The 12,936-nt window shown below is 37.1% G+C and overlaps 1 protein-coding gene across 2 annotated transcripts in view; it reads right to left on the bottom strand.

Annotated features, from left to right (window-relative positions):
- Positions 1 to 12,936, bottom strand: part of UVSSA (UV stimulated scaffold protein A) — a 56,591-nt gene that overhangs the window by 27,193 nt on the left and 16,462 nt on the right. For both annotated transcript variants that reach the window (XM_056340563.1, XM_056340555.1), the window contains exon 7: positions 4,903 to 5,014. In XM_056340563.1, coding sequence (XP_056196538.1) covers positions 4,903 to 5,014 — 112 coding nt within the window. The remainder of the gene's footprint in view (positions 1 to 4,902; positions 5,015 to 12,936) is intronic.

The following is a 12,936-nucleotide window of genomic DNA, read 5'->3' on the forward strand; positions in this document are numbered from 1 at the left end:
GCTACTTAACACATAGAAAAGACATGGCCCAGATACCATCAGATTAGGAAAAGCAGTGTGGGGACATCTAAGCCACAAAGGCACATCACTCTGATGGGAAGAGGGAAGAATTTCTGAAATGGGCAGAACTAGCCCTTGGGATTTCAGAAATGCAGCTTTGATCCCAATATGAAAGAAATCCCAGGCAGGATTTAAGATGCAATGTGAATGGCTGAAGTAGCTGTCAGGGACCTAAAAACATTTTGGCTTAAGGCTCAAATACAAGACAAAATCTGATTAACCAGATTTGAAATAATGGTTTGTGCTCTTGATTGTACAGTAACTTTTTATATAATTTTGGATAAGGCTGAAACCTGATAACCAGTAGACTGCTTCCATGCTAATATTCTCAAGTCAGATGACTTCCTCATGTCATGACTTGTAAAACGGCAATAGATCTTCCCTGTACCTCAATGTAGTATCGTATAAGTATGTTCATGAATGCATGCATTGAGACACAGACAAAAATTATGCATTAATAAAACCCGTTAGTAGACAACAGTTGCTGGAGGTGGCTGCTTTGAACTAGATCCTAGAATTGTTCTGGTTTTATGTGGAAAAGCCTATCTCAAAACTGATCACTTCCTATGCAGTTCAGAGCTCAGCTACAAGCTATGTCAAGACCACCCAAAGGGCCGGAAGGAATCTCATCCTGGCACCAGCACCAAATTCTGTCCATAGCACAAGAACAACATCAGAAACTGCACAGTTCCACCCCTTACCTTATCCATCTTAAGGCTTTAAGCCAATGCAACCGACAGCTGACCAGCGAAGTCTGCAATATGGGAAATCTCAAGTGCAAACAGTATTTTATCTCCCCATAAAGCTTTCTTTTAAATGAATAATGCCTCAATTTTTAGGAGGTTAGCAATACTAGCCATACAAGGGCACGTTCCTCTTCAATGTCTATAAGCAACATAGGTGAAGAGTGCTGAGAACCAGAGTAATCCTATGGAAATTATTTTTACAGTGTTGTTTCTTTTTCAGCCCAGTATTTCTCTTTAGCCACGCAATGTATTTTAAATGGCCCTGTGGTACCACAGGATGGCCAGTCTCTTGTCTGTTGCAGACACCAGGTGCAAGTGTAAATAAGGATTATACAAATGGGAAGTCGTTAAAAGTCTGGTAATGCTAATTTGGCATGACACCCCTAATGGGTTATATCTTCACACTTCAGTTATCTAATCACCTAAATTCTTTTAACAAATTTACATTTCATCTTCTACATGGAGATTTAAATTGACTTGTTCAATTCTCCCTCCACCCAAACTGTACCAATGCTTAGTTCATTTATATATTAAATATCATCATCAATTTTGATATCATCAACTACATATATACAAATACAACTGCACATGTCTATACTTATGCATACAAGACTTCCTGTCTAATTTTTTTTTTCCCAAACTTTTCAGATCTCAGGAGAACCAAATAAATGTATGCATCATCAGAAATAGCATCTCAGCTTGAAATTTACTTTGTTGGTTGGATACTTCCATTTTCCTAAGAGAAGTGAAAGGGAATAAAGTGACTTTTAAATCAATAATTTAAAAGTCACATTTCAATTCATTTCCATAGTCATGTTTTACAACTTTGTTTCTCCCGTTTGCTATAAAATGTTAATCTGAGGAGCTGTTCACTTTTCCTAGTTTGTTCAGGAAAAGTAACAACACAGGGAAAAAGTTTTAAACTGTTCATGCCTTCCACATAACAGATTTTATTTTACATGGAAGGCTTAATGTTCCAGTTAGAACATTTCACATTCACAGAGGTTTATTTTCTTAGCTTGGAGTCCTCATGAACTAAAGAAATGTAGCAAAATCCTACCTGAATGATATTAAGATAAAGCTTAAGTCACTGCTATGATACCTGCATTTGCACATGGAACAAAGTACCATATTTAATTAGACAGGTGGCTGTCTAAACACAGCCAGCTCTCAATGATAATGTGCTACTATAAGGTCAATATATTCTTGTGTATTTTAATATGATAATTCACTTTTCTAAACAAAATGTGCCAAAGGGATGCTTATTTTGTTTTGTGTATTAAAAACACATGCAGAACAGAATCCAGTAGAGCAAATGGAGTTCTCCATTTTCCTCATGCAGACGTGAAGTACTTACACATAAATCAGCTGGCTTATGCAATAGTTACATATCAGCTTCTCAGATAGATTTTGAACTAGTAACCAACCAGTTGGTCCAGAAACACATCTAAGTACAGAGAAGACAAGAAAGCACATGCTAAAAAGACCAGGGGTTGCAACTAGATGATCTTAAAGGTCCCTTCCAACCCAAACCGTTCTATGACTCCAAGACTGCCTGAATTCTTTTCAGCAATTCTGAATTGTTTTCAGATTGTCCTGCACTGGGAGCTTACATAGTAATTCTAAATGGCTGCAAGAACAGCTGAATGACTTCAGAAACATTAAGAATGGTTCACTTCTTTCAAAACGCTATTTTAAACAAACACATTAGATAAAGAACAGCCAAGCATGACCATTATCTCCCACATAACTAGATGTATACAAAATAAGAGGTTTTGTTTTCTGATTGATTGGCTTCTTCACTATAATGTATTTTCCTATCAGCAATAGTTTAAATACTAATTATAAATTTCTTAATCCATTTTATACAGATTTTTTTCTTAAAGTATCCTTGAGTAGATAGTAGGCTTCTTCTTTTGTCCTTTTCCATGAAAAGGAATTCAAATGGGAGCAAAGTACTGTGTTAATGTAGTACAAAGGGTGGTAAGGTGCTTTATTTTAAAAAATGTGTGTCCACGAGGAAGACAGGGAAGGAAAGTGAAGATACGCATACATTTCACTTCCGGTGGAAGTTAGCAAGTACAAACAGAACTTTTGCATGTTAGGATTCATCAGGCTGCTGTTAGAGATAAGGAAAACAAGTTCCAGCACCTGGAAGTATTAAGAAAATACCAGTTTTGGTACAACAAATACCAACAAAGCAAGGAAAAAAAATATCCAAAGAACAACCATAGCTATGTTAATAACTAACCTCATTTGCTCATTCATTTACTACACTACCAATGTTTTTGGACTCCATTAGCCACATAAGCATGAGAAGCTTTTCTCAACTGTCTGGGGTGACTGCCACCCCTCTCACTGTATTCCGAAAGTCCCACTGTTAGCAACAATTAGAATTTATCCAGTATTTATTGCAAGACTGAGGTAGTCGGGATAGCCAACATATACTGGTATAGTTTTATCACAATACATTTTTTACCACAAACAAGAAAAAATAAAAAACTGTCCCGTTCCTGCATTTGTGTCCTACAGCCCTTCATCACTGTTCTGTGTTCTTGTTTAACACACACTTCCACTTCCCATTTCCCTATCTCAACACTGCCCGTTCCACTTCACCTTCCCCAACTCTTGGTTGGACAAAGTAAGTGCCTACAGACTGTTCCAAGCAACACATATGCTCAGAGTCATGCCAAACCACATTGCAGCTACCTGCTCACTAGGGCACTAATCTCAGTCCTCTACAGAGTCACTAATTTCCACTGACTTTAAAGGCATGGAGGAATGAAGACATATAGCTCCTTCAAACAAACTGGAACTAGCCACTTGGACTTGCTGCCAAGTCATTAGGTAAGGAACACAGATAACCAATGCAGGCCTTACTTCCCAGGTTGTCCTGGTAGGTTAAGTTTAGGTGGGATAGACAGAGGCACTAGCAGGACTTCACACCTGGACAAATCCTTGAGCTGACCCCAGCCACTACAGGTTATCACTACTGATCACCTTTCACTGTCTGTAGCCAAATCTGTTGGCAGAAGACAGTAAAAAAGTAATTGAGCTACATCATCTTGGGTTTACACAGGTACACACCTCTTCAGCAAAAAGAGACATTTGGCTTACACAGGTAATAGCTGCAGCCTGACTTTTACGATGGAAACCACAGATAAGTTAAAAATAAGCATGAACAGGATTGAAAAAGGCATAACACAGCCCCAGTCTTACATAAATACTCATGGAGAAATGTAGGAGTAAGAAACTTATTACAGTGTCCAAGATTAACTTCCATGCGATGGCAGCTACCCTCTCCTCTAAAATGTACTGAAATCTTTTGAATCTTACAATACAAAGTGCTACACAGAGGCAAAGCCACAGACACTTAATAAGCTAGATGTGCAAAGGGCAAGGAATAGTGCACTGAAATTTAATTACTTAAGTTGAACTTTCCTCAGCAACTCCCCTCTCAATTTCACAAAAACATGTTATAAGTATATCTTTATTTAAAAAAAATAATCTTTAGAATGCATTAAAAGAAGGCAAGATCGTATCTTGTCATCTGGTATGTGTTCAGTGGCTGTAATTCTGCACTTGAAGTCTGAGCTTCATTTAATATCTTGTGATAGCAATACCCAAACAAAAAAAAGCCTTCTTTCTGAGCTGTGAGTTGGCCACCCTATGGGAGGAAGTCGCTGTGCATCTCCAACGGCTATTAATGCAGGTGATAGAAAACCTTATCCCATCTCACCAGACTGTTACCAGTATTTCTAATATTCAGGCTCATTTACAGCTTTACTTTGCAATCCCTTGGCTCGCAGTATGCATTTAGCACACTTATAAACACACACAGGGTTGTTTCGAGCTCTAAAGTACAGTGGAACATGATGGAATGAAATAAGCTTCTCATCTCAGTTGCTTTTGCTCCTAGAAAGTATTTGTTTATCTACAGCCAATCGCTGTTCCCATATCTATGTAATGACTTCCTCATAGCAGTCAGAGATTACCCACACCGCTGATCACTTTATTACTTCAGAATGGCTGTTTATTTACTTTAGTGCAGCAGTAACATGCAGGGATAAAGCTTGTCACAGCTGGGCAAACTCACCATATTCCTTACGCAGGTGGTCTGGAATGTGAGGCTCATAACCTTCCTTCTCGGGGACCTCCACAAATTCATCGTCGTCCTCACTGTCATCATCATCATCCAAGGCTTTCATCTACAGAGATATTTCAGTTGTTTTTATTTTATTTTAAATATGAAGACTGCTTTTCATTTCCCATTTCCCTTCACATTGAAAGTATTTCACAGATGTCTTGATAGCCCTACCGACACCGCTCTGTGTCAAGAGTATTTTCCTAATTACATATTTAATCTTTATTTAAGATTAGGCCTTTGCTTAACATTTTATCTCTAAAGCCATACTGTATCCTAAGGGCTTGTTCAAAGCCCTTTTATCCATTAGAACACGTGCAGCTGGTGAAGTCTGAGAAAGTGTGAAGCTACACAATAAGGCCAAAACAAATATCTCTAACATAACATTAAGATTTTGACTTTGAGCAAATTATAGCCTTATCTCTTCTCCTTTAGTTGACTTCACTCATTTAGCTGCACCCAAATAGTCTGTGACATTTTAAATAGCATCACAAATTGTTTAAAAGCTCAAAACCAGAGCAGGCAAACAGGAGGAGAAGGTGACGGATCTGGCAAGCCACACTGACCACAGTAAGAATATTCAGATCTGTGTACTACAGTGTTTACTGTTTCTTCACAACAGCACTGAAAATAATTTGTTACATTAATTTAACTAATTCAGTACACCTTAACCTTTCATACCATTAGACTGTACACATTACAATGCTCAAGACCAACAAAATGCTTTCTTTTATAAAGTGTGCACTTGGTCTATATTGCAGTCTGAAATTGAGTACTTATGACTAGCTGAAAAATAAAAATGGAGTTCCTACCAACTAACCTGTGTAATTCATCCGCATATGTGGCTTCCTATATATCATTTCAGCTAGCTACTACTGTATATGTGCCAGCCAGTCTCTACATTTTTTTCTAAGCTTGTTCCATAATGAAAATTAATTTTTCATCTATGCATAAGCCAGAAGAATTTGTGCCACGTTAGACACGGCCTGTACTATCAGAACTTTAAAATAACAAATGCCAACTACTCTAAAAAGGCAGCTATGACGGAGGTTCTATACTTTATTTCCTTTGCCCATCTTGAGAGCTACCCAGTCTTAACAACAACGTAATTAGCACGTTACTGTATGTTTGCCATGCACTTTACAAGTCTAGGAAATAAGGAATATCCACTACGACCAACCTTACCACAGGCTATCACTTTTTTCAACTTCACTGCAGCAAGCCAAAGCAATAGATAAGGAATGGCATAATTTTTACTGTTTTCAGCCATGTTCTTGTTCTTTACTTCTCTTACTACAACTGACTTACATTGATATTTATATCAACTACTCATTGTTACAAGCACCAGAGGATACTGCAGGTTTTGCCTGCAGCAGAATTTTGCCAATTTAATTCACTACTCTAATCTCATGTCACAGCTGAGTTCCTTTAAATCATACATATACTCTGAAGCCAAAAAAACTAGAAACCTATCTTGGTTTATTGAACCTAGTTAAAAATTTAAAATTAATAATAAATTTTAAAAATATCAGCATTTATTTTTTGTCAAGTGTTACTTGCAAGCTGGATGGAACTAATTTCTAATAAAGAACATTAATTAATATTAATACACATATCAATATACTTTAACATATAATGAGTGGATCTTGCAAGTTAGAAGTACTATTTCCCCTTTGTTTAAAAGTGACTGATTTAAGAAAGCTGCAGTTATAATGAGAAAGAGGAAGAGAAAAACCCATACTGTCCTGAGAAACAGAGAGAATCACTACTGCATTCTTACCAGAAAACACTGATTTAGTCTTCATTTTAAAATAAAGTCTCAGCACAATCATGCTTATAAGTACACTGCTGCCAAAGACAGGTAACAACGACAATGTAGTCTCTTCAGCCCAGTTATCACTATCTCACAAGCCGCCAGCCTTCAGGCTATGCTGAAGTATCCTACACCCTAGTTTACTTTTTGTTTCCCCACTGCAATATTTTTTCCTCATCCAAAAGAAAGAAGCAATTCAGGCCCTACCTGGTATGGCCAGGACAGATGCATGCTGAATCTGACCTCCACAGCAGAAACCAGAGTTCCAATGCAAAGAATTTGCTGCTATCACTAATCACAAACTCACCATGGCACTAGACATGAAATAAGAACATCTGTGTTAAACGGCAACTTTTGAAAGACCTTCCCAATGGCCTTTAGAAAGAAAAACATCATCAGATTTTATACTCTGCACAACAGAAGGCGGCCAGAGATTGAAGAGAAGTTTGTTTGTATTTTGGTTTCGAAATCCTGCTGGTGTTGCCATCCCCTTTTTATTTATTAGGGGCAGCTTACATTCAGAAAAAAAACATCCACTCTTATTTCTCCAGCTAGAAGGAGGGCAACATCGTATTTTCCATACTACAGTTTCATTTCTCATTTAGCTATTAAAAAAAGATTTCACCAAGCTAAAACTTGTCATGGATGATCTTAGTCTCCAACTTTGTGCCATAATGTAGAAGCTAACTTTGTAATTATTTTCCCTGTTCTATAACGTGAGTGTATTTCTGAGTTTTCACTCAAAATAAGTCTGCAAACAAATACACAGCAACAGGTTTAAGGAATCGAGAAATAACATCAAACTAGTAAGAGAAAGAAAACTCAGTTAAGACTGATCATTTAACTTAAACAGCCAGATTATACCTGAAATATCAGCGCGTATAATACAAGTACTTATGTGCAAGGCATATCTCAGAGGATTAAAAAGAAAGCAAAAGAGAACTATCTTTAATTGAAATTTCTCCTAATTTGCTCACAGGTCGCTGGAGGCATGTAGCTTTCTGTACATTAACATACTAAAATTCAGTGGGCTACACTAACCCTCAGCTTCAAAACTGCATTAGAAGCAACTTTGCTGTGTTACCTGCATCGTCTAAAACTTCAAAGCATGTGAAAAGCCTGACGGAGAAAAGGCATAATCAGATGCAAATTCACTTTGTTTAGGGACAATCCATGAACTGTGCATTCAAGTACTATAGAAAACATTAATCATAGGAAACTGTAATTTTTGTTATCAGTCTAACACTAATCAAAAGGGAAACCTGTCACTACCGCTGACCTGTGAAACGTCCCAATTATACTCTTCGGAAATGACAGGAGCACTTAACTTCCTCACTGAGTAAATGATGACAATCAATCAAGTTTGAATAACAATGAGCCACGGAGCTGAAAATTATTTTTTGTATAGAATCTACCCAGGAATTTATGAAAGGTGAAAAGCAACCCAAGGTTTTAGGGGCATTATGGCTTTCAGCTAGTGCAGCACATATCAAACACTAAACAGAATTTATGTGTTTTAATTTTCTAAAAGGTAGATGTGGACTTGGTGCTACAATGCATAACATATAATGCCAGATTTTAAATATGGGGGTCATTTTCATAAAATATTATGCTTATTGTTCACACCCTTGAATTTCCCTGGGGTATTCTATTAAATTTAGATTTCCTGTAAAAAAAATTAACTGCTTAGCTAACTATCAGGAATTAAGTCCCCTTTTCCCTTCAAATAGACATAAAGTCTTTATTTTGATATAATCTTTAACAAGATAAATAAGTTATCTTTTTACTTTAAAATGTTAAAGTCATTTACTGGTGGAAATTCAAGAAGTTGCACAGTGGTAGTGGGTAGTTACATCTCAGTTTACTTCGTTCCAGTGGTACTTCTTCAGAACCATCCCATTTGTGCTGTTTTGTTTCATTCCCTTTCTATAGAAAGGAGGAGAGTTCATGGGCAATGTTATTAGCCAGAAAAGTTTTTTTTTTTTGACTCCACTTTTCCAACATGAAAAGACCTCCAAAGCAAGCTCTACAGACACAGTACGAAAGCTCAGCTACTTATTATCTATGTTTCCATCACAGGCAAACTTTTCCCATCAATTAAAAAAAATAAAAATCAAACCAAAATTAAATCAGAAGAAATTAATATTTAAGGCAACATTTTGAGTGGCAGAATTGGTAAATTATAATCTTTTATGAATGAGTGGTTAGGTAACTTCCAAACAAGAAAAATGAGACCAAGATAGAACAAGCAATATGCCATCTCTAGTGTGCCATATCTGAAGGGAAGTAAAGTGCAAGCTCAAGTGATAAATACCACAACGTAAGGCTTTTCTTGTAACGTACAGAATTAAATATGTCTAAGATAAGTAGTCATGCAACTGCTTGTTTCTCAATAACCTGTCAACATGGAAAAAAAGTCCTGTTCTCAAATCCCTTCTAATTATCAGGTGATATAAGGAAAGTCACTAACATAGTTTGGCAGGCTTATCAGAGACAAGGTGAACTACCGTCCCTCTGTCACTAGAGGATGGTCCAACTGAAGCGAGGCCAGATTCCCAGACATCACAGGCTACTTACACCATCACTGCTGCTCAAGTTGTAAGGAGAAGGGAAGCTTTTCCGCTCAGCATCAACCTGTTCTATAATGCTGATATTTATTTATTCATTTATCTAAATTAATCATGCATTTCCTAAACTACCTGTTGGTTTGGGTTTTTGTTTTTATGTTTGTTTGTGTTTGGGTTGGTTTTTTTTTTTAACATTACCATATTCCTGACTAGATCTCTCTCTGTGAGAGGAAATGGGATTTAGCTAGACAGTTTCCAGATTCTTGCGCCTAATTTATTTCCATATGTGAATACAGTTAAAAAAAAGAGACTGGCACAATTTTTTCATAGTAATCAGAATGTCTCCTCAATTCTCCTGATTTTCATTTAAAAACTTAAAATAGTGCCGACTCTTTCAGCTAGACAAGTGCCACCAAATCATTCTCTAACTCATTAAACTTGGAAAGTAATATGGAAACATCTGGGTTTTTTCATCTTATTATAAATACTGAAAACAAACATTGGATGCCCATAGAAAGGCAATCTTATCTTCTACTTTGGAGTCACTGCTACAAGAGCCTCCAGCTGTTAGCGTAGCTCAGTGCAACCACAGCTCCAGTTAAATGCCTTGCTTATCCATCCCAACCAGAAACAAATGCAAAAAACCCCTCCACCCACCGCACCACACTTAGAAAGATGTAAAGAAAAGCCTTTGGTTCTTTTCCCAGTTTTATACAAATTGATTGCTACATTCTGTTAAGAGGATTTAAAAACCTGTGCCTCTGCAATCATAATTAAAGTTATAAAATGACTGAAATATACAGTGCAATCAGTTTATAGGACTAGATGCACAGCATTTACTAATTATTTTAGAAAAAGGAAGAGAAAAGATAGCACATGAAGAAGTCATATCCACTTACTAAAACACCACTCGCAAACTACAGCTGGGATCATTAAATAAATTTTGCATGGTCTAATTAACTTGGTTTGCAATCTCAATTACTTTTCACCCAAGAAATCACTTTTATTCAGTTTTATGTGTGTCTGTTTCCCTTTTTAAAAAAAAAAAAATGATGTAAGGCATCCTCAGACAAGTGAACTCTAAACTTCATTTGTCTTTCAGCAGGCTTGATGGCTATGCATTTAAAAATCCATTCTATCTTATAAACTAAAAATTAAATGTACTCAGCTGTGATGGTCGTCATTGCATCTGCTATTTATATGCTAATACCCTCACTGGAAGATCTTGCAAATTATTCCACCATGCCAATATCTCATGTGCATCTACTCAAAGCCAACTAAATATTTTTCTAGAGGCAGAAGACTTTGGTTAGGGAACAAGAATATTTATCACCATAGAATGTAGTTAAAGGGGCAACCTTAAGCAAATACAGTTTTTATTCAACCTCAGCACAAAACATACTTCAGCCATCTTGAAATTTGGGGATATTCTGTGTAAACGTGACAGGATAAAAATAATTTCTTTGGCACCAGTAATAGAAACTGAACAGTCAAACAGCATATCTTACATGTAAGGACTTTCATGAGTTTCTCCTTTTCCATCCGTTTATATTATCCAGCACAGGGTGATGTGGAAATAAATGCTGGCATTTTGACAGGTTTCAGAACCATGCCTGAGTTTTGCTGTGTGCCACACAAGGAAAACATAAACTACTAAGAGAGTTATATTTATAGGGACCTCCTACATACACTCCTTCCCCTTTGCTCTGTGATTTGAGCATAAATTCAGACCTAGATGACTGCAAATTAGATATGTGATCCAGGGAAACCACATTTTATGTTAACCAGTAAAAGTATAACCATTCATTCTATCTGTAGTTGCTCAAGAGCACATAGGCTATTTGGCCAGGCTGACTTTTATTTAGGAATGTACTTTTCACACTATTTCATATTTTCAAAAGTTAGCAAAAATGCTTAAAGGATTCCAGCCCAACAGTTAGCCTAAGTACAATGCTGGAGAACCAGCATACCTTGCTCCAAATTGTTTTGCAAATATAAACTACCCAATGAACCAGTTTTTCTTTAAAGCAACGTACACTATTCAGGGTCTGTGAGTATTGTCATAGTCCCGGAGATGCAAGCTTGAGGCTTCCTCAAGACTCATGCCAAAGCCCTCTCCATCCCACCCAGACACTTGGATATGTACATTGGGAGGTCAACAGTGGTGGGGCACGTTACGCAAAACCTGCATCATTCTGTTACTAGCTATTGCAGCTATGGACCCTAGCAGGCTTAAGGTCCCAGGTAAGTTTAAGAAGGATTTTAATAAAAAGGAGCAAAAATTTACTCAAAAAAACTAGCAGGTCTTAAGGTGCAAGACAGTTCAAAAACCCTTGGATCTTAACGAATCATTGTTCAGAAGATATTAGTACATCCAGTATGTCCAATGGACTAGCATATGCCTTTACAGTTTCATAGAGGACTGCAAATAAAGGTAATCTGGAAAACTGGTGCATTTAACAAACAATTACCTCAGGAAGGTAATAGTTTGCAAGGCAAGTTTGGTACTTCTTTAGCAGTAACCATTCAAGGTGTATCCTCAGATGTATTTTCATACTTCGCTACCTGGACTCCTATCATCCACCAAAATCAACAGTACTTGGTTGCATAAATATTCTTAAACCTTAAGAAAGTGGATTAAGAAGGCAAAGCTCTCTTGCATTATTCTAATTTTTCATAAAATAACCACCACATTAAGGGGAGGTGTAACAGCTATTTAAACTACCAAAGATCTAAGTCTAACAATGCTTTTCCCTTCCATACATCCCAGAGAGCTAAAACAGAAGTCTGCTACCCTTCATTATTAAAGCTAATAAAGTTCCCCAGCATAAAAAAAAAATACTCTTACGAAATTTATGCTGATCCCTACATTTGATATGTATATTTAATTTGATTTATCAAGAGTGACTGCAGCATTAGTCCTCTGATGTCTTTGTGTAATATTTATACAAAACCAAAGGTTACATCTTACTGTTAGAAGTACAGGAATGTACTTCTCCCATGCAGTTACTGTACATACTTCAGGCACACCTTATTACACAGCAAAAAGGAATGTATTTTAACAGTACTATCTGGTATGGCTTTTTCATCCCATTTTTCGTTTACACTGGGAGATGAGCGATTCATATCACTCCATCAGTTTGGATCCTCTAAGTAAAGGCTGACCTTCATAAGTGGATCTGCATTACCCAGGTTTACCCAGTTACTGAAAGGGACAGTCTCGCTATCTGAGCTTAATGCTGCTGCAGAAATCTCTGGATTCGGTTCCAGTCAGTTCAGGTCCCTGCTGCGACAGGAGTGGGTACAAGGCAAGCACTGGGAATCATCGGGGAGGAAACAGAGAGAGGACTACCCGTCTTGATTGTAGCTTGTGTTTAGATCACCTTTAAGCCAACTGTAAAATCACTACTGAAATATATAAGCTGCTTCCCTGTTCTGCTCCCACAAGTAGTACATCAGTAACTTGCACAACCCCCCCGTCTGCTAAGAAGTAAATTTAGTAACTACATCACACAGTAAGAAATACCTGGTAGAATTAAATTATCACTTCAGGAATTGTAGAATGGAGGAAATTTTAACCAAAAAGGCAAGCATAAAATAGCGTTG

This window comes from Falco biarmicus, chromosome 1, assembly GCF_023638135.1.
Source record: "Falco biarmicus isolate bFalBia1 chromosome 1, bFalBia1.pri, whole genome shotgun sequence".
NCBI classification, from domain to species: Eukaryota; Metazoa; Chordata; class Aves; order Falconiformes; family Falconidae; genus Falco; species Falco biarmicus.